Source organism: Pezoporus occidentalis, unplaced genomic scaffold (genome assembly GCF_034315485.1).
Source record: "Pezoporus occidentalis ecotype Australia unplaced genomic scaffold, CSIRO_AGI_Poc_V1 ctg68, whole genome shotgun sequence".
In the NCBI taxonomy this organism is placed as follows: Eukaryota; Metazoa; Chordata; class Aves; order Psittaciformes; family Psittacidae; genus Pezoporus; species Pezoporus occidentalis.
The window spans coordinates 1,575,776-1,598,454 of record NW_026916030.1 but is presented as its reverse complement, the minus strand read 5'-3'; the positions used below and the strand labels follow the sequence as shown (position 1 = coordinate 1,598,454).

At 50.9% G+C, this 22,679-nt stretch overlaps 1 protein-coding gene across 4 annotated transcripts in view; it reads right to left on the bottom strand.

Annotated features, from left to right (window-relative positions):
* Positions 1 to 4,145: 4,145 nt before the first annotated feature.
* Positions 4,146 to 22,679, bottom strand: part of NACC2 (NACC family member 2) — a 56,027-nt gene continuing 37,493 nt past the window's right edge. For all 4 annotated transcript variants that reach the window (XM_062641046.1, XM_062641045.1, XM_062641048.1 and 1 more), the window contains 4 exons: positions 15,521 to 15,688; positions 12,344 to 12,449; positions 11,960 to 12,057; positions 4,146 to 9,601 (listed from right to left, as the gene is read on the bottom strand). In XM_062641046.1, the coding sequence (XP_062497030.1) occupies positions 9,102 to 9,601; positions 11,960 to 12,057; positions 12,344 to 12,449; positions 15,521 to 15,688 (872 nt within the window). In that variant the 3' untranslated portion in view covers positions 4,146 to 9,101. The remainder of the gene's footprint in view (positions 9,602 to 11,959; positions 12,058 to 12,343; positions 12,450 to 15,520; positions 15,689 to 22,679) is intronic.

The following is a 22,679-nucleotide window of genomic DNA, read 5'->3' as shown; positions in this document are numbered from 1 at the left end:
CCCTGCCTGGGCAGCACTGGGTGTCCCAAACCAACCTGGCACCGATGAGCGGAAGGTTTCCATGGCTCCAGTGTCTTCAGCAGCAGCGGAGCCCATTGCCAGCTCCTGATCCGCTCTCACCTCCCTCCCGTGCGCTCCCGCTCGCCACTAAACCAAAAATCCCTGCAGGAAATCACTTAATCAGGGCAGGGACGTTTTGTCTGTGATTTGTGCCTGAATCAGGAGAAAAAGCATCAAAGCTGCCTCGACCGAAGAACACAGTTGTGCATTTTAATCTCTTATAACTTACTTTTATGATGTAATTCTGAATTATGTTATTGCATTTGTATTTAGAGAGCGCAGCAGATGGTGCATGCAGTAACACTTTAAATTAGGGTTTCCCAAATACACATTAAATTTAGATTTAATAAGACAGTTATCACATGGGGATTAAATACCAATTGATTATTTATAAAATAGCCCAGCTCAGCAAAGAGCAGCTCTGCTCCGCGGCTCCTTGCTCCGCCGCTGGCACAGGGGAGCGTACCTGGAGGCAGTGAATGGGGACACTGGTGGGCACTGGTTCCTTGCACATTGTTGGCCTCCTAGACCTTGGCCACAAAGGGACACTGATGTCCTTCCCACAGCCAGGCCAGTGCCTCAGTGTCCTCTCTATCCCAAGGGTCACCCACTGGGAGCAGTGATTCCCTACGTGGGGGGCACTGCTCATCCAATGCTCATCCCACGGGCAGATGAAATCACAGCCCTGAAGGCACCTCCAGCCACATGAACCCGTGCACATCCCCTTCAGCCAGCACAGCCATGCCCGTTGCCCACGGCCCTGCACCCACATCGAGCCATGCACATCACTTCAGACAGACACGGGTGACCTTGTCCTCTTCCCGTGCTCCTGGGGACCCGGAGCAGCTCGGCTCGGGGTGTCCTATCCAAGGGACCCAGCCCCATCACCGTGCTGGGCAGTGACCACAGCTCCTGCCCGAGCAGCTCCGTTCCATGGAAGCATTTAAGAACCTTTGCTGCCACCCATTTATTTGATGATTATTCAGAACCAGAATCTGCTGCTCAGACTCGGTGTAATTTACTTTTCTAATCAAATTGATTTCCATTCAAATGAATTCTCTTGTCCGTCTCTATTCCAGTAATGTTATTTTAAGCATAAGCTGTGTCTTGGTACAAATGTATAATCAAACGGGGAGATGCAGAGAGCATTGTGGTACTTGATGGTGAATCAAATAGAAGTGAAATTATAGAAGCTTTTAGGTGCAATAATTTATGCATTGTAACTTCTGGTTGGGCCCGAGGAGTGAGGTTACCTCCCCCTCCTGGGTTTCGCCGTCATCTGGGTTCGTGGCTTGGCATTTCTTCTTTTCCTTTTGTCCTTTCATTGAATTAGACTCATCTAATTCCTCTCCTAGAGGGCTGAGGGAGGGCTGCCGGCCCAACGGGACCCTGCCCAAACCTAGCAAGGACCAGACCCAGCACCAAGGCTTTGCGGTGCCACCCCAAGGATGTGCCCATCGCACTCCAACCCATCCCTGCCACCCCTTCACCACCCCAAGGGCATTATTACTATTCCTATTACCACCCTTAAGCCACCCTACAACACAGAGCCGCCCTGCAGCCCTGCTCGCCGGGGCTGATGGATGTGCCAGCAGCGACCTTAACTCAGCGCCGGTGCGCCCGAGTCAGCGCCGCAGAGCGCGGCGGACACGCGGCGCGCGTCGGGAATGATGCACTTCCTACTCCTCACCCTTCATTTGTATTTTGTGTCCTGCGCAGCATAGATCAGCCCCCGCCGGGGCTCGGGACCTGCTCCGCAGTCTATTATGAAATGGCTCGGTGCAAAAGATGCATATAAATAAAGAGCAGGCGGGAAGTGTTCCTCTGCCGCCGGTGCAGGGAGCGCTCGCGGCCGTGATTTATGGCAGCTGCTCAGGGGCCTCTCTGGCATAAATCTCTCACTTCATTCATTGCGTGGAGTCAGGGAGAGGGAGCGGCAGCACCCCCAGCACCCACGGGTGCAAACCCGCCCTGCTGCACCCCTCCTGGGCCGCCCTCCAGGGCAGCAACCTTGGGAAAGGGAGGAGAGCCGGGATGGACCCAGCAAAACCCGGAGCCAAAGCAGAGCAGTGCCAGGAAACAAACCATAAACCCATCTAGAAGCCCAGCAGGGACTGCACCAAGTGAGCAGCGTTCACTTAACTGGGGGTTCCTTTCCTGGAGGACGAGGGAGCCGCTGGGCACTGAGACCTGGATGCATTTTCCCCATGGCGGGTGGTGCAGTGCCCCCGGGCTGGTGGTCCCCGACCCACCCAGCTGTGTCCCTGGGGCCAACCTGCACCCAGGGCAGCCCTGGAACACCCTGGGGGACAAAACACAGCACAGGTTGAGGGGAAAAGCCAAATTCAGGGACATGGAGGGTGCAGTGCTCCCCAGGGCAGACCCTGAGACAACGAAGACAGAGCGAGCCTTTAAACCCCAGAGCTGCCTCCAGGAGCCGGCTGTGACCCAACACAGCACCCACAAATAGGATGTTTTAACGCCCTGGGGAAGAGCGCACCCATGGCTGCCTCCCTCTCCCAAATCACAGCCCTGTGTGGGGCAGAGACCGGCTCCTTTACAGCAATCACACCAGCGCAAAGAGGAAACCTTCCTCCATGCACCCCGCGTTCTGCGCCGGCCCCGCTCGGCTGCCGCAGTGCGAGGTCCCGTTCCCCCCCCTCCACCACCACGCTCCTTCCCTCTGCACATTTCTACAGCAGCGTCGTTCACTTGGTTAAATAACTCATTTCTCTCTTTATGCTCCCTGCAGATCATAACACACCCACCCTGACAATGCCGCGCACCAAAGGCCTAATTTTAGACATGGTGTTTATAAGCAATCAGTTTGAAATATTGGAGCGGTCGCGTGATGCTTGGGGTTGGGCCTTTTTTTTCTATTCCCCCTTCCCTGAAACCCTGACGCTCGCAAGAAAGCTGCTCATAAGGAAAACTCTGATTATAACAACTCATTTAGAATAAATCAGTTTGAAATGGTTTATGTAACGTGCGGTGCGAGCCGTGCGCGAGCATCCAAGTCTCTGTGTTTTTCCTTTCAGTGAGATGAGATTAAATGAAACCCCAAATGCAAGTGGTTTTGGGCACTTTTTTTTCCCCCTGCTAAGCAGAGGAAATGCAGCTTCTCAGCAATTTTATGCCCAATTGGGCTGGGAGGAAAGAAAAGACAGACAAAAATGAGGGAGAGCAGCGTTGCTGTGCTCGCAGCCCATCCTGCTCCTGCCACCCCGGCACCCGCTGCCCTCCCTCCCAGCCAAGGGGTCCCTCGCACCCCACTCAACCCCTGCAAGTGCATCTCAGGCTCTTTGGCTTTGCAACCCTTTTCTCCCCCTCCCCACGCCATAGACAACGTCAACACCACCAACAGCCCCATCCCTGCACACAGCCTGAGCCAGGAGCCCTGGCGCAGGGCTTGGACCTCCCGCTGCTCTCCCATGGCCTCACCACCAGAGCATCTTCCCCATCCACACTGGTACCTTACCCCCTGGCAGCAGGGATGGTGCAGGCAGCCACCAGCACTGCATCACCGGGAGCATCCTCACCCTGCACCCGGCTCAGCTTTGAGCCACTTACTCCTCAAGGCCTGGAAACTCATCCCATGCATCCGGGTCCTGATTCCCACCTTGGAAGCGGGGATGCAGTTTCTCCTGCTGCAGCCATTCACCTGCCCCTACTTTGGAGCCTGGTGAAGGTTTTCCTGTGGTGAACAGGCAGCAAGTGGGGTCTGGCTGATGCAGCATCCTCCGGCCTCAACCGAGCACTGATCTGGGGGCTGTGAACTCAATTTAAAGAGATAATAATAAATAAAGTGAGTGCAGGAGGAAGGGAAGAAGGGACCATGGGATGTGTCCAGGAAAAAAAGCCAAGAGATGCCCAAAGGAGCTGAGTTGAGGCGTGGGGAGAGCCCAGGGCAGGGAACTCCAAAACCCCCCGAAGTTGGGCAAACCCAGACAACTGGCCAAGACTGGGGTTTGTTTCATGCCTTAAAGTGGAGCAGCACAGGGACGTGGAGCCCCTTTGGTACCCATTAACTCCTGATGAACAACATCCGCCCCCATCAGGAAAGAAAAACCAGGGCAAAACCCTGCTTTTAATTGTAATTTACTTTATTATTCTGTAAATGTGAATTTTACAAAGCGCTTTACAATTAATGATCACGTCGGGTTGGTTGTTTTGGGGGGGTTTAAATGGATTTTTCATCATATGAAAACAGCTACGAGCACAGTTCCAGCTCGGGGGGGGGGGGGAAGAGGGGGTGTCTTAATCTTGTCTCTTTTTGTTTTAGTTACTGATACATCGTGTCAGCCATGGCTACAAAATAACAGTCTTAACTATACAGAGTAAGAGCACATAAATACCAGTGAATAATGCACGAGAAAACCAACATAAAGAAGAAGCAAGCATCGTTTGTGGCTGCGACAGTCGAGGAACATAACTCAGTGGTACTGTGAGATTTCCCTACAGCACACAGTATTTTAACAGTCATGAATTACAGTACTACTTAATACCCTATGAAGACGCTTTAAAAACAACCTTGTACTTTAAGTCCTTTTTTCTTGGTTTTCCCCAAACATCCTGTCCAAAGGATTAATGTTCTATTTGAATCAAGTGCCATCCAAACGTTCAAGTCAAAAATATTTATACATTTATACTCAGTTGGTTTATTATTATTTTTTTTATTATTATTATTTTTTTTCTCTTTTTTTTTGTCTGCTAAAAATAGTATTGCAAGTTTTGGCTTTTTTACCTTGACATAAAAATCATCATTTTGTGTGCAAAACGCTTTAACAGTGGAAGAAACTCATCGGAGGAGCCGAGGGGTTTCCGATGTCAGACGTGCCCCCCCCGGCCCCGGCAGCGCTCACAGCACGATTCAGAGAGCAGGAACACTTTGAACAGCAGTTGGAGCCCGGGGTGCCCCGGGCTGGCGATGGGGCGCTGGGGATGTGGTGCCGGGGCTCATCCCGGCTTCCCGCGGGCCCTTCTCCACTCAGGGAGCAGATTCCGACACACAAAGATCTGAGGGACCCCCCCGTGGGCAAAGGGCGGAGGGGAGGGAGGCGGCAGCTCCCTGGGGTGCTCTGCTCCCCCGTCAGCCCTGGGTTGTTCCAGTTTGGGGGGGCCGCGTGGGCTGGAACAGGGGAGCCCTGGTTGGTGGCACCCGTGGACAGGCTCCCACCACCAGCCCCATGAGCCCCGGGGGGATCAGAGGGTGAAACCACAGTTGGAGGAATTAACCCATCAGGGTGGCAAACAGGACCCGCTCCCCATCTTGTGCCGGCACCATCCCTCCTCCAGAGCCCCTTCCATCACCGAGCCAGCCCGGGGGACACCGGGGGTCACCGTGAGCCTCGGCCGATGCCGAGCGGGACCGGGGTGCAGCAGAGGCCATGCAGCCCTTCTGCAAAGCAGCAGCTCTCAGGGTGGTGGTAACGGGTGCTAAGGAGGAGGAGGAGGAGGAGAGGGGCTGGCTTCTACACTATATGGCAGCTGCAGGTAACTTGGATGCTTACACTCGGATTTCTTTAAAGGTGCTTGGTATAAGTTTAGATATATAATATACATGTAATATTGCTAATAGTCAAGCATAAGAATAAAGGTGCAGACATACCATAAATACTGATGCTTTGATTTTACACTGTCAGACCTAGATGAATGCAGTTTCCTATTCACATTATAAAGCAGCCCCAAATTCTAGAATTGAAAATAGTGTCGTAAACAAAGAGGAGGAAGGAGTCGGTTCTGATCTGATCTTCATCTGTTTTCCTTGGAAAAGAAAAGGATCAAAAAATTCTAAGGCACTCAGGAAAGCCGCATACAATCGATGACTGCTCTGTTCCCACCTTACATTCAGTGTTTGAGAGGGGTTACTCGACGCTTTTGGAGGGGTTTTTTTCTCGGAAGAATACAATCATTCCCATGTAACATCTGCAAACATATCAGGAATCCTCCACACACAGGAAACATTAGTGCAAAATGCTTTGCCCTCATCTACCAGATAAGGAGAAACCCAACGCCCTTCACATTTGAGAAGTTTGCCTTCCTAATAATAATAATTAATAAAACAAACCCAAATAATAATAATTAAAAAAAAAGAAAGAAATGAAAGAAAATGGAAAAGAAAAAGAAAGAAAAACCCCCAAAATATACAGGAAGTTGTGCTAGGTATAAAAATAGATATTTTCACTGTGCAACTTGACTCTCTTCAGACTCTCTGTCCTAAGCCATTCAAGTACTTCTGCTGCTGCCCCCGGGGTGGCCCCACTGGGCAAGGACCGACTGTCTGGGCTCGGGTTTGGTCCAGAATGAATCCCTCCAGCCAAGCGCAGCGCCCGGCCGCGGGGCTCGGGCTGCCCCCCAGCCCCAGCAAGTGCCAAAAAGGAGGAGGAATCCTTTGCATTCTCTCTTTTAATATACATCTCTCTATATGTGTATATATACGCACGCAGACACACACAGGACGACTTCTGCTCTCTCACACCCGGCTCCGCTCCCAGTTTGCCTCAAGCTTTTGGCAAACCCAAAACCTGTTGGGGAGGTGGTGGTGGATGAGGCCCCCCCCCAGCCCCACAGCCTGGCTGAGCTGCCCAAGAGCTGGACCCCAGCTCCTGGGGGACAGGACACCCCCATGGCCAAGGACCTGGGCCGCTGCATCTCCTCGGGGATGGCAGGGGAAGAAGCGCACCCCAAGCTCAGCTCTGTGGTCCCCAGTGCACCCCCTGCTCATGTTTGTCCTCCGGCTGCATGCCCCCGGTACAGGTAAGCACCAACGGGCATCACTGTGCACAAGGAGCCTCCTCCCATGGTGCTGCCAGGCTCAGGACGAGCTGCCCCAGCTCTGGGCTTCAGCAAGAGCACGAGTTTTATCTGCTGACGTGGGTAAAGTGCAAATAGAGCCCCTGGCCCTGCCTGTCCCCGCTCCCCTGAAGCATCACACACCTCTCAGCAGCTCATCACGCTGCCGCCCTCACCAGCCCTCACCACCACCAGCTCAAGTGGTCCAGGGCATCATGGTCCACCCAAGCCAAGCCATGCCAAAACCCCAAATCTGTGCCAGCCATGAGGCAGGAAGCACCCCATCACTGATTTCTTTTCCTGGAGCCCTGGACCAGGCTAAGCTCTGGACAGCTTTGTGACTACGATGCAAAAAACTGCTTCAAGTATCAAAGAAAACAAAAGAAATGGCCAAAAGTTGGGTTATCCTCTCCTCCCACCCCCTTTCCCAATGGAAATACAAAGAAGGAAGAAAACCCTGAGCAAGCGCTGTCTGGATTCAGGAACCAAAGCAGGGAAGAGAAGAGCACAGCCACAGTAGCCTTCAAAGTGACTCTTTGTGCACTTTGCACTTGTTCATAGTCCCAAACTCGCTAAAGAACAAGCTGCAAATATCATTAAAGCAGGTGTTTAGTCACAGTAAAGATAGTAATTCACAAAGGAAAGGAAAAAGCCATACTTGGCTTCCATATCGCTGCCCCCAGCCCTTGGGGCACCCCGGCCTCAGCATCACCATGGATGCCCGGCATTCCCTAGCCTGGCAGGAGCACGAGGAAGGGATTCCAGGCCCTTGGGGCATCCCGAGGCTGAGCAGGCAGAGCTGATGTAGGCAGGAGGCAGCGAGGGGGTAAAGATGGGACCCGCTGCCCAGCCAGGGCACCTGCAGGTCCCATCCCAGCTCCTGCACCATTGAGCTGAGGCCATCTGGGGCCACCAAAGCCAATACAGCCTGGAGACATCAGCTTTCAACATAGAAATAATAGAGGAATAACTCAACATTGGGCTTTTACCCCGGCAGGGCCTGTCTGGAGGATGAGCAAGAGGCAAAACGCTTCCTCCTCCCCAAAACCTTTCACAGAAGGCAGCGAAGCTGATTTTTTCTGGTTTTACTTCCAACCCACTCCAGGTTATTACAAAGTGAGAGCCTGGTTGGTCTGGGGAGGAGGGAAGGGGCAGTGGACGAGCCCCACACGCCTCACTGTGCCTCCAGTGCAGAGCTCCCGGCTCCGTGCCCTTTGGAGCAAGACCAACGCGTTCTCCATGCGTGGATTCCGATCCAAATCCCTTCGGAGGTGGCTGAGGGGGGCTGTTCCCAGCTCTGGCACATGCCCCAGGACCTGCACACCCTGCTGCCGAGGGTGCCATGAGCCCATTCACCCAAGTGGGTGATGCGAAGGTGCAAGGAAGGAGCAGCAAACAAAAAGGAGCTGCTGGGAGGGAGGGAGAGAGAAACCAAACCCCAAAGCCAGCCGTATTGAGGGAAAAAACCCGACAACAACCACAGCACCGGCCAGGGCCTCCACCTGCACCCCGCGCAGTCCTCCCGACACGTGCAAGCCTGAACTCCCATGGAACCATCCCTGATCCCAGGAACTGGATAACGCTCCCGGAGACAACGGCACCGAGTCCCTGCCAGCCTCCAGCAGCGCCCGGGCCCCGCAGCATCCTGCCCTGCAGCACCCACTGCAAGGGGCTCCCTCCGACAGCAGGAGCCTGTAACGATTTCCCCCACCCCTGTCCCACTTGGCTAAAGCCCTTCTGCTAGAGACAACCATCGCCAGTCCCAGCACCTGCACCCTCACGCACCTCGCTTTCCTGTTAAGTGACGGTAAAACTTGCTGTAGAGGACAAGGTTAACGATGGCTTTACTTCTGAGCTGAGTGATGGATGGGGTGGGGATGGCGGGGGTGGGGGGTGGCGAGCTTTTCTCCTCCCCTTCTTCAAATAAAACCGAAAGAAAAAGAAAAAGAAAAGAAAAAAAAATAAGGAAAAAGCTACAATCTTATCGACTAACCTCAGGAATATCAAAAAAGGAGCCCAATAGTTTGAAGTAGGTCGCCACAGACCTAGTCGTTTACAGTATAACGAATGCGATTATTTCCTTCATAAATTTTAAATACAAGCAGAATAAAAATCACATTTTTTTCAGGCAACAGTAGCAGTTCAGTAGGTAAGTGGCTTGATCACATTTGTTTTGTTTCGTATTAGTAATGCATGCAAGCAGCTTTAGTATTACAGATCCCTTATAGGTCATGAAATGTTTGCTCTCTTTATAAAGTCCCTCCAAAAGTACCATCTTGTCTTCTCACAGGAGTTTCGGGCCGGCTGGAGGAGCCCGAACCTTGTTCAAAAGGTTGCGGAGTGCTTTGGGTATCCGATGCCATAGCATCTGTGGCAGCTGCCTCCTGTATCACAGAGCCAGCCCCTTCGGCATCCTCGCTCTGTTCGAAGGACTGGTTGGATCCATTGCTTAGCTCTACATTCACTGTGTTAGTTCTCAAGGCTACTATAGTTCCTGAATCGCTCCTCCTTTCTGCATAGATTCGCTGCTCAAAGACCTGAGCAGTGTTGGGCTGGAACTCAGGATCCAGGGGGACACTGTTTGTGGTGGAGCCCATGACCGTGCGGTACATCTCCATCCCTTCCGGCAGCATGGACTTAATCTTCGGCAGCCAGCGCTTGCGGACGCGGCGGGCGTTGGTGCACATGTCGGCTGCTATAACATTCATCTCGCTTTCCTTAAAGCTCGGGGCAAAATTCTGACAATACACTGCAAAGACAGGGATACACAGAGCTGAGGATTCAGAGGAAGCACCACAAAGGTGGTCCAGAGGTGAACACAGCCTCTGTCCCGTCCTACAGACCTGCAGATGCCATGGAGAGGAGGCTCACCCATGGACCGAGCTCTCGCAAGGAAAGACTTACAGACAAGGGTTCCTCAGCTCGAGACTGGGACAATCGGGAAGGGATAAAACCAGAAGGCATAAAAATCCCAGCTGGCCTGGGGAAGGGCGCTGGCGAAGGACCACTCAGCCCTTGGGGATGCAGGGACCCACAGAGGACCCAGCCTCCAGCCGGAGTACAGCACCAACACTGGGATGGCCAGAAGCAGAGATGGACACAGAAAAGGTCAATGCAAACTCCTCAACAGTAGATCCATCAACGGCTCTTAAAGCCACAGAGGTGCAGGCACAGCTGTGGGGCTGGGAAATGCCGGAGCTCCTCTTGGCTGAGCAAAGGAGCTGCCCAAAGGACTGTCCTCTGCCTGTCCCACGCCTCGTGCCGGCCGCTGCAGGGCCAACCAGTGCTGCATGGACCACCAACCCTGCCAGCGTGGCTGCTCTGACATCCCTTCACCAGCACGTACTCTGCAGAAGCCCAACAAGACCTTGGCTGCAGCCCTGCTCCTCCAAGGGGACCAAGCACCTGATGTTATGGAACAACATCCAAGGAACTGCCACAGTGAATAATTATCAGCTAAAGCTTGTGCACAAGGTAAAATTCAGGCAGTAAGAAGTCATCTTATGCCCTGACACATGGCAGTGGCACTGGACAGCGATGCCTTTCCAGACTCTGAAGGTATTTGCAAACATCAGCAAAGACCAACCCATGGCTCTGCAGTGTGAGCTGCTAACAGGGAGCCTGTCTTAGGAGAGCACCACGCACAAGCTATGGGCAAGCACCTCCAGCACAGCTTAGTGATTTTGTGTCTATGTATTGAACATCTGCCATCTTATCCCTTTTCTCCATGTGCTACAGATCTCAGAGGGTGGCTGGAAGGCCCCTGGAGTTCAGCAGCACAGCAACAATCAGGGAGAGGAAAGATTTATCTTCCCAAACTTAAAAATAAGAAATAGTAACAAAAAACCTGATCAGAGTTTCATTTTCCAGCACAATAAAGTTTGCAGAAAGATTCAGTACCCAGCATCCAGCGTGGGTGAGAGAACACACTGCTTTCCACTGTGTATCAAGCCCACGGTAAACAGGCTTTGCTGCACCAACCCATCAGGGTCTCCTGCACCACCCAGGTCCTCCCTCACCAGCAGGCACCTTTTGTCCCACTGCATGCTCCTGTATTCAAGAGTGACTTCAGAAGCCAAATACTTAACCATTTGTCTCTAGCACCTGCCATAAATAACTAAACTACGTTGATGGAAGTAACCAAACTCTCCTTTTCTTGTATAAACACCAACGTTGGGCACAAACGCACAGGGAGCCCTGCACATCCCAGCCCTGGCTCAAGTCAGGGCGCTGTGTAATCATGCAAACACAAGGGGATCTTACCTGCAGGGCAGCACAAGAGGGGTTAAACAGCTCTGCAACCCCAGCTCTGAGACAGAGCTCAGCGGCTCTACAAAGACAGAGCCACCCCAGCCAAGCCACGTGGCACGATGCAGAACTTTGTCTGCAGCTCCAATGTTAAAACCAAAAGCTCCTGTTGCTTTCTGCAGCCTTTTAAAAGGCAGATACCTGCAGCAGAGCTCCCACTGGAGGTATTGAGGGAAACAAAAAGGGTTTACAATACACAGTCAAGGAAATAAGACTGTAAAAGCACCAGACAGGCTGCCAGTGAGGTGCTGGTCACCCCACTCCAGCATTTACTGCTGAAGACCAACAGTCCCAAAAGCCCAGGACATAGCCACAGCCTGGGCACAGTGGGGCCAGCACCACCAAGGGATGGGCAGAAGATGGGACTGGACCATGGCCTGGAGCTGTAGGTTCTGCTCCTATAAACCAGGGTGGAGCCCTGGAGGCATAAAAGCCAGCACATGGAGATGGCCTGTTTCAGTGGTATCAAGCTCTGGATGCTGCCAAAAACATGACTTAGGTTTCCTCCTTAGAGCACCTATCAATAAGTTAATTAACTGTAAAACCACTGCTTTAAAATACAGGAAAACAGTCAAGCAGCAATAATGTTTTATATTAAGATACTGCCAAAACCCACCAAAAAATTAACTTGGGCCCCAAAATGATGCAAAAAAAAAAAAGAAAATTAATTTTCCTATAACCCGACTTCACCACGGATAGTCCCCACTGTTACACAACAGAGATGGCCTTCCCTGCTCAGGTTTTGGCTTTGCTCTTAGCCTGCTGTTCCATCAGAGCAGCAGAAAATCTCTCTCCTTACATTTGACTGCATTAAGAACCCTGCTGTCCAGGGGCTTCCTGCTGGGATCGCTCGTGGAGGACCGGATTCCAGTTCCGCAGCTGTTGGCAAGCGTGTTCCTGCAAGAAAGGCAAAGGAGGATCCTTACACTGGGGACTCCAGGTGACAGCCACTGCCTTGTCCTCTTCCCTTTAGGTTCCTATGGAGGGGTCGCTATGTTACATGATTTCAAGGTAAGGGATTGGAAACCCTTGTGCTCAGGTTCATGCATCACTAAGAAAAAGCACAGAAATCAGTGCAGCACATAGGAAGGATGAAGCACTCCTGACACATTCTCTATTAACGTGGTTAGAACAGCAGAAAATAAACCAAATCCCTGGGGGTCTGGAGAGCAAGAGGACATACCGATCAAAGAAGGTGGCCAGAAGACGTCTCAGAAGGACCTTGTGTTTGACACCGGCACATAAGTGGCAATTCATCAGCTGCCCCCGGGTGATATAAACACCTGAGCCTGGAAGGGTTGGGAAGGGAGAATTCAAAATTAAACCCTTGTCTCACTGACAGCATCGCCTCCGAGCACGAGCAAACTGCTCCTGCGCTGGTCGGCCGCCGCTGTAACGCAGGAGGGAGTGTGTTCTTCACACGCTGCTACGGAAGCCCACCGAGGGCAGCAGGATCTTTGGAGAAGCCTAGCAGGGACTGTCATCACTGGCATCACGGCAAGGCCCTGGTAAGAGTAATAACTAATTTTATCTGTATGGAAATCAAGTGAAAGTATCCTTCTCTTTTTCTTGCAAATACACCCAGAGCAAGGCTTTATACAGTGACTTTATGTACAGATCAGATTATTTATTCTTGCTGAAGGAAGAAAACCCCAGTCCGTTTGGCCTTTCATTCTTCTCAAGTCAAAGACTGCAGAACACAGAGCTAGAAAGAAAAGATATCCCCATCTAGCACAGAAAAGGTACGGGGTTACACTACAGATGTAACTGCTTCCAAAAACCCCAGCCCATCACCTCCTGATACTTGTGGTGTGCAGGGAATTTTCCTTCTAATGCACAGGAGCTGCTGACTTTGAAACACACCGTCTCTAAGAACGTTCTCCAGCAGAAAAAAGAGCCCCTGCCAAAGCAGCTGCACACGTCCAGGGCTTTGGCAGTGCTTTACAGCAGGTTTCTTATCAAACCTTTTTACTTTGCACATAGTCACACAGAGCAAACTGCTCCCGCCTCAGCATCAGCTTACAGGGGGAGGTTATCCTGTCTTTCAAGCACACTGTTATAGGAGAGGGTTCTGGTATTTGCTTTTAATTAAGATTAAATAATGGGTTGTATCTGGACCCAGAACACACTCTGTTCTCAAGATACAAAAACATGTACTGGAGCAATAAAATTACCTCCTGGATTTCCAGGAAACCCTACAGATGACTGTCCCTGACCTTCCGGATGGAGACAGAGCTGCAGAGCAGCCCATGCCATCGGGGCAAGCACTGGCAGCTCCCTGAGCCCAACCCTCTGCCCAGGGATGGCAGCCAGGCCCCTGGTCCTGCCCCAGAAAAGAGCAATCCCCGCTTGGATCTCCGAGCCATCCTGCTTCTCAATGTGTTACCTTATCATTAACCCCAGACTGGTTTGGGTTGGAAGGGACCTTAAAGCTCCTCCAGCTCCAACCTCTGCCGTGGGCAGGGACCCCTTCCACTAGAGCAGGGTGCTCCAAGCCCTGTGTCCAACCTGGCCTTGAACACTGCCAGGGATGGGGCAGCCACAGCTTCTCTGGGCACCCTGTGCCAGTGCCTCAGCACCCTCACAGGGAAGAGCTTCTGCCTAAGAGCTCAGCTCAGTCTCCCCCTGGGCAGGTTAAAGCCATTCCCCTTGGCCTGTCCCTACAGGCCCTTGTCCAGGGCCCTTCTCCAGGTTGCATGTATTCTCTTCCACACACAGAATCCGTCCATCAGATCACAATGAGTGCAAGACTTGTTGAAGACCCTGTCGGACAGAGCTGCTGAAGTCCCCAGCATCAATCATGGCACAAATAATCAGAGACAAAAGGAAAATGCTCCAAAGTGGAGACCTGAGGAAAACTTTTGCTGCAGACAGAAGCCCCTGCCCCAGCTCTCACCCGGTTTGAGACAGGACCTGGCTTCCTTTAGCAGCTGTATTTTAAGAGCTAATCCATCAGAGGGTAACTTCACTTTGATAAATAAAACCCAGCCGAGGCAGCCACTATCAGTTAGTGATATTTATCTACTTCTTTTCCCAGATTGAAAAATGCAAATCAAGCAGAGCTGCCTCCAGCCACTCTGCAGCTCTCCCTGTGAAAACAACCTGCACCACTTGATGGCTTTAAGAAATCTCACATCAAATGTAAATGGGCACAACATGAATATTCCAGATACCAAATAAATACTTGTGGCTGTCCGCTGTGCTGCGGCGTGCGCGTTTTACTGCTGCCTTCCATCCGAGCCCCATCCTCCATCAGGTGGAAAACTTTCTGGGCATCCCCTGAAACAAGGATTCCTTCTACAGCCTGAAAATGAAATCCTGCTACTCAGCATGAGATAAATGTCCAGAAGGAAAGGACAACTGATTTGGATTGATTGCACAGCCACGTTATCATTTTCATACCAAGGGTTTCATAGGTATTAATGAACCCTCCCTACTGTGGCAGCAGGCATGGGCAGTTGTGCAAAGATCACTTCAACTAAAAGCAGCTACATCCAGGGGGGAAAAAACCCTCCCAGCAGCATGGGCTACAGGCTGAGAAGAGCACTGCAGCAAAGCGAAACTGGGGGGAACTGATAAAAGCAGAACATAATTATTGAAACTGGAATTTGACCTGGATACCCCAGTCCAACATCCATCTCCTGTGCAGCACTCGAGAAACCTGGGCTGCAGGCTGGCATGGACACATTGGACAGCTACTGGATTTCACTTTTCATTCAGCTCTACACCACCAGTACCATTAAAGCTAAACAGCATCACCTTCCACCTCAGGTTGCCCATAAATCCTTTACAGAGAAGTAATGAGTGCTTCCAATATCGTAAACTCCCCCCAAAATGAAAATAAAGATGGAAGAAAGGACCAAACCCAATTCCTTCTCTTCCTGCCTACTGCAGGGTTTGACCACTTAATAACACCCCCAATTTTATAAGAGCTTTCACAGGCTTTTCAAAGCCTCTGCACTGACACAGACTATCTCCCCACGGCTTTGTAAATCTGATAATGTGAGAGGGTTTTGGGGTTTTCAGCAGGTTTTTTTTTAGATCTGTGCATCTAAATCAAACCACAATTGCGATGCAGCCCGCACCAATCAGGAAGAACACAAGCTGGAGAATTCAATTAAAATGCTAAATTAATTCAATGGAATAAATCCTGTTAATGACACATTTTTCTATCAGCAAATTAAAGGAAACTTAGAACTTTCAAAAGGATGATTGGGGATGAATAATCCAGAAAGACACAGGAAGGGCACACAGGATGCTTGACTCCAGCAATGGTGCAGGACGAGCACCACATTTCAAGAAGGAAAACATCAATGATTCCCAGGAATTGCCAACCAAAGAAACATTCCCCCTTCATTACCTGCAACAAGCTCAAGCTTTTCTCCAGGATCTCCCTCCGAGTAGAGTTTTGGGTGGCAACGGTATCCGATTTGACTGATAAGACTGGCTGGGAGAGCAACGAGATCCCGTCGGATGAGGACACAGGAGCGGTTCTCCAGTGGGATCTGCTCCGGCTTCTCTTGAGCAACTTAAAAACGAAAAGGGAACACCATGAAACCAGCTCATTATGCAGGAACAGCATTAACAGAAGGTCAGGTATTGAATTTTTCATGTGGCTGCTGGAAATGTTCCTCCTCTCCAGATGCTGTTACCAGGGCTATCGGCTGCGGGGCAGATGCCACCTGAAAGCATGGGAAGAACCCCTGGTCCCCCCCATCACCTGCCACAGCAGTCTTGTATGTGCGTTCAGGTTCTGCGAGAGGGATTCTTAGAATCTAATTAGGCTTTAACTTCACCTAAGTTAATCATTTATGAAAATGGGCAGCTCTGCACAGCTGGCATCGCTCTGCCTGCGCAGCACAGGAAGCTGGCTTCCCCAAATGCTCCCAGAAGAACAGCAGGTTACTTCACCAGTGAATTGCCCAAGTTTGATAAATATCTGCATCAGTACCAAAACTGCTTCTCCTGGTGTTTTTTTCCTGCTGAAGTTAAAAGCCAGGCTCTGTGGGTGCCCTCTGCACTGAGACAGGTCACCACAGCCTCTCCTGAAGATGGCACCCACCAGCCACAACCTACAAGCTCCAACTCACACCCTGAAGCTCCTTCTCTTCCTCTGCCTGTTGCAGGCGACTGTTTCCTCTCAGTAACAAGAGACACCCCAACCAACAAGCCAAGATATGTTATTGAGCTGTGGCTTCACAACCAAACTACTGGGGTTTGCCAGGACATGGCTGTGACTTGCCCCGACACACAGTTCCTGTAGCCCACCAATGCACCACTGCAATCATTACCACTGGAAGTACTGAACTGTCCTACCAGCAGTGTGCAAGTCCGGGTCTTGCGGGCATACAGGGGATTCCTTGCTAAAGCACATTTACAGTGCAAGTCCACAGGCTTGCCTAAAATTCCGATTTCTGACACCAAATTGGGCTGACGTGTCCAGAAACGCCAGCTGCACTGGGACATGGTGGGGGCAGTTACAGCGCTGACCTGCAGCCCAGCTCTACAACAATCCACCTTTTTGTAACCCAAAACGTGATAATGGTACAAGTGCCACACAGAAACTCAAACTCAGCTCGGTGCTTGAGTACCTGTGAATACAGAGAGAAGGAAAAACGCCAGCAATCCGCGTTTCTGAACTCAAAATGTCTCCTGTTCAAAAGGTGCCTTTTCCTGCAATTATTTTGGTGTTCTGGGGGCCACTTTTCCTCTCTCTAGATAAAATAACAAGTTTTGCAGACTTGTTGCTGCAGTAACCGAGGGACGATGGCTCGGGCACAATGGGAGCAGTGTTCTAACTAGGACATGCCCCGCGCCGCCGTGCTGTGCCGTGGCATCCTATCGCAGGCACGGGGCTGGAGCATCGCCACCCTCATTGCTCCCTGCTTCCCTAAAAAGTCGGAATACCGGGAGGATGCCCCTTGGCCGTGGAGCTGCACCATGGCAGAGCAGCCTTTCCTGCAGTGATTAAGGACCAAACAGCAGCAGAACAACTCCCATGGTGTTTTTAAACGAACTTCTCCTGCCATCACAGCCTGATTATCTATGCTGTGCAGTCCCACTGGCACACAGCATTTTCACCAAGTGCCATGTTTCCCTGCTCAATAGCACTTCCAAGCATCCAGACACCCTCTCCCTGGAGATGGAAGTCACCTTCTACGCGTACAGAGGAAGCATCTCAAACACCTCCTGTATTTCTGATGCTTTTAAAGAGTGATAAGTAGAATATATCCAAGGAAATACTAGTATGCTCTAGCTTAAACCAATCAAAAGCAGAGGTGCACAGGGTATGAGGGAATCAACACTCAGGGAGGGCCTGCTCTGCTGTCCTTCACTGCCTTTTTGGCTCTGGCAATGCATGGTCACCACAGCACGCTACAGCACGCGGGCCACTGCAAAATGCAGATCTCAAGGGGAGAGGAAGCAGGAGGAATGGATACCACCATCAGCTCCTACCCAGAGCCCTCAGCAGGTTACACACAGGCTGAAATAGAAGGTAAAATTATATATATACCCCATGTATGAGTGATTGCTTTGCTGGTAAACCCCCCAAACCAGACTGGGATGTGCCAAGATCCTCAGCAGCAGCAACAGAAGACAGGTGAGTGATGCTACTGGGGGTTAAAAGAGAACTTGGCAATGGCTTTATGACACTCCTCCCCACCTAACACCCAGCAGTGGTTAAGCTGCTGCGGGGAAGCTGTGCAGACCGAGATGGATTCTCAGAAAGTTTCTCAGAGGCCTCCAGTTAATTTTTAAGCAGTACAGAGGCTGTGGGTCTCCAGGGAAAGCAGTCGCAATCCATCTCCCAAATGAGACAGAGGTCAGAGCAGGAGAAGGCTCCTCGCAGCTTGTGACCCAACGCTGCTGTAATGGGAACAGAGGAGAACTCAGACTTGAGCAGCCATCAGCCATCTCCTCCTCCTGCCTGCTCCTTCATCAAACTGCTGTCACTGAAGAAATCAAACACCTACAGCATCCAAGGCAAAACAGCTACGGCAGACAAGGACAAACCTACCTGCTCTACCACCTTCACAGGCAAACACCCAACAAGAACCAATTCTGGGGCTAAAGAGATCCTAAAGTAGCCAGAATGGGGCAGGCAAGGGAAAGATCACCACAAGCACTGTGCTCATGCTACCACCCTGGAGGAACTTTGAAGGATGGTGTCAAACCTGAAAGAAAAGTAGCTTTTCAGGAAGCCAACGCTGCTGCCCCGGTTGGTAACAGTCTTGCCTTGAAGGAATTCTCTGCTTTTGAAGGCATTTCACTTCCTACACACGGAGCCATTGAGAAGTTTACATTCCTTCCTGTGAAATCAAATACTTCATAAACTAAAATTTGGGCTAAAATAACCAAGTGCAACTCAATGCATGATTTTGTTTTGATTACAGCTGTCCTGCTGGCTCGCTGCCTATAAATCTCTTTAAACATGGGCACCAATCATTGGGTTTGGACTTGGTTTCCATTAAAACACCAGCACAAACTCAACGATACGAAACAAAACCGACCAAAGATTTAGGCCTTTCAGTGCCACCTCAATTCAGCAGATAGCCATCGGTTATGTAAAGAAGCAGGATACAAGAGACACTTTGGTCCCATGTTCTCAAAGAAAGCCAGCCTGTTTGGCCTTTATGCTCTGAAGAACAGGATAGTATTTGCTTCTAATTAATTTGTATCTTCAGAGGGCAGCGGCTCCTTCCCTTTGAATGAAAGGGCAAACAATGTGAGGTATTGTTGAACACAGTTTTGTTCTCCACCAAGAAAGGAGCCTACCAGCTAGCGGAGAGGGGCCGGAAATCATTACAGAGGAAGCAATGAGAGCTGCCAGCCAAACACTGCTATATTTTATCCATCTCAAACTTACATGGATGCTGCAGCTGGCGACAACTGGTCCAGAATGGGAAACATCCTGGGGTTTCTGGCTGAAGAAGCAGCTTGGAGGAAAGCTGGAGTCACGGGTGCTTCATGGCTCCAAGCTTTGCGTGACGTTACGGGCACATGTCTTCCTTGTCCCTAAAATATACTGTCCAGCTCAGAGGTCCATTACACCTTCTTGCTGAGCCCACAGTGGTTTTGGTGATGCCAGGACAGTTGCATCAGAGATGCTGAGCCCACACAGCTCCTGGTGACCCTCATCAGTGATGGGCAACAAGCTGCTTGGGCGACTGCCTGGGGTCTGGCAGTGCTGGGAATTGCTGGCCATACACTTGGGGTCAGTATTCACTTATTTCCTTGCAACCCAAACAGCAGGGTTTCAAAATTATTCCTGAATCCCCAAGCCCCACCAGCCTGGGTTCTCCTCTTGACCATTTACTGCAGATAAACTACAACATACTCCTGTGGGTAGCAAACAGCTACTTCTGTTTTAGGAATGAGATTCTGAGATACAGAAAGATCAGAGCCATCGACCCTCACCCAAAAGTTAACATTTACAGAGCCTCAGCATGAAACCACAAATCATGAGCCCTGGTCCAACAGAATGGCTCCAAAACCATCACCTGCTCCACTGCCAACCACTACATATGCAATCACAGGGATAATTCTCCCTGCTCTCTACATGGCAAGAAGTTTCTTTTCACATAGCTACACTTTACAAACATTTTTATCCCATTAGCCTATTTTCCACTGGCAGTGGGACTAGCCCAAAAATAGCATCCCAGCTACGGCGCCGGCATCGCCAGCATCAGCCTGCGTATGTAAACCTGTACCACAGAGGACACACGCACGCACTGCGGGACAGGGAGATGATATAGTCCCAACTGGGATAGTTTACGTTTTACAATTAGTACATTTATAACAACGGGCTGGAATGGAGAGATTTGATTTGTGACCTATTTATACAGGGAGGTAATCTGGAATTAGTATAGGAAAAATATCACTGGTTTATAAATACCCCTATCTTGCCTTCGCTTCAAATCTCAGCCAGGAGTGAAACATCTGCCAGCCCAAAATTAAACATCTGTGTTTTACGGGGAGGAAACTGGGACTGGAGGTTTAATGCCAAAAAAGGCCAGAGGCTGCATGTCCCCGGTGTGGGGCTTGGCTGCCTCCGGCTGCTCAGCATCACCGGTCCCCGTGCCGGGATGGGCGATGCTGGTGCTGGCGGGCTCCCATCAGCACACGGCGGTGCCTCCAGCAGCAGGGCTGTGTGAAAAGCAACAAAAAGCCAAAGGGAAATCTTACAGTAACCTTCCAGAACCTAAAGGGGCTGAGATCTAAAGAAATCTGGGCAGAAGCTCTTCCCTGGGAGGGTGCTGAGGCGCTGGCACAGGGTGCCCAGAGAAGCTGTGGCTGCCCCATCCCTGGCAGTGCTCAAGGCCAGGTTGGACACAGGGGCTTGGAGCAAGCTGCTCTAGTGGAAGGTGTCCCTGCCCGGGGGGTTGGATGAGCTTTAAGGTCCTTTCCAACCCAAGCAGGTCACTGCTCCTGCAGTTAGAATCAGCTACTTTATTTCAGCTGTAATTATCCGGCGTCACGAGCTGTGATTTACAGCGCTGCAGCGTGTCATTCCCAGGCTTGGGCCGGGATGCTGCACAGGCTGTGCCGGAGCTGCTCATTATGGATTCTGGGTTGTTTCTTGCCCTCTTTCCTTACTGTCAGGAATCAAGAGGCCAGGAGAGAAAACTATTCTCTCAGCTAATTACCACAACTATTCTATAATGGCTATTTTAGATGAATTTTTAATGAGGCGTGCTCCTGTCAGTTCGGGATTTCATAACTTTCAAGTCCAGCCTTTACATTCCAGCCATTTGCTGCATAAAGATCTTCCCTCTCCCCTGCAAACCGGCGCAGGAGGGGCAGGGAAGGAGGACGGACCCTGGTGCAACTTCGCTTGTGCCTGTCAAAACTGAATTAACTGCATCTGCTGAGCGGAGCTGACTGACAAGAACGAGGTTCAGTGCAGAGAAACGCCGAGCATCTGCAAGTCCTGCTGAAACCCACTTCAGATCAGGCCCACAACGCTGTAATTAACCAGGATAAAAATACTTTGCCTTTGTTTAATGTTTTCTGGAGTTGTGCATTCCTCAAATCAGATGCTAGAAACCTCATTAAGTCTCACCCGTGTCCTCAAGGCCCACATGTTCTCCACAACCAGACCTAGTTAGAGAATAAGGAGCCATTTTACCGCAATGCTCCCAGCTTGCCACAGCAGCAGGCAGGCAAGGGGATGGCAGTGGTGACACTGAGGCCACCAAACATGGCCAGAAGCTGGTGGGCACTGAGGTACCTTCCCCACATCCCCCTGCAAGCTGCCACCCTGTCCACCAACACCTAAACCTAACACTCCTATCGGCCTGTGCTTAACACTGGGTTTATTCTCTTATCTGCTGCTCTGCTTCTCCTTTCACAGGTCCAGCTCTTGTCCCGACCCATCACACCAGTGCCAGCGCTGCAGGAGGCACACTGCTTAACAAGACCTCCTCCTCACTCCCTCTTCTGCCACCAAACCCTTGGCTAAGGGGAAGATGTGCTTCTCGTCTCTCTCATCCTGGCTTTGGAGATTCAGCACGGCTCTGGCTATAAAAAGGGGTGAACAAGGCAAGCGAAGAGCATCAGGCACCAGCATCCCAGCCACACACTCACCAGGATTAGCTCAGTCAGCGCTTCAGCTGGGAATGAGAAACTGGAGAAAAAGGAGGAAAAAAAACCAACAAAAAGCCTCTGAAATGCAGGGCTTCATCTGCTCTGCTCTTCTTTGGCTTTGTTTTTGTTTTTACAAACGGGGCTCTTGGAAACCTTGGCAATCACTATTTTAAAGGGCTCCCCCCTCCCCCAGGCCTTTGTAAGGCTGTCAGGATCTACATGCCAGGAGCAGGATTAGCTGGCTTCTCTCTTCCATCTTATGGTTTTATTATTCTGCACCTTTTGAGGGTACAGTTTATCCCGAGCAATTAAAACACAGTTAGCTCGACAAGTCCAAACCATCATGGAATAGCCTAGGTTTTATTGTTTTTAATCTCTTTTTTTTGTGTGCCCTCTTTTCCAGGAAGCCTGCTACTATAGCTGACTTATTTAAAACAGGAAACTCCCCTGGACCATCCTGGGGTGGAAGAGGTATTTTAGCACAAATGTGGTGTATCACAGCTTAACAGTGTGGCCGGGCAGTGCCACGCTTCCAACCTGCCTCCTCCCTGTGTGACCCCTACCTCGGCATCCTGATGTGGTTCAAGACTTCTCCCTACAGAAACCAAGCAGGAAAAATCAGTGCCTGGCGCTGGCACCTCCAGCAACACTCGAGGAAAGCTTCTCCTATGTTCACTTTTCCAGCTGGGATGATCCCGCACCACAAGCGTTAGGCACAGCAATAGCTGCTGCTGCGCTGGCCCGGTCCTGCCCTCGCCTTCGGAATTCAGTTTGTTCTGTTACTGCCTGAACTGGCCCCGTGACAGGGAAGGGAAAAAATGTGTCCAAGGGTATAATCCCACTGCTGCGAGGAACAAGGCTGCGAGCCCCGGCGCTGAAGGCAAAGCCGCGTTACTTCACTGCGTGCTCCACGGCACAGGGGACGCGCACAG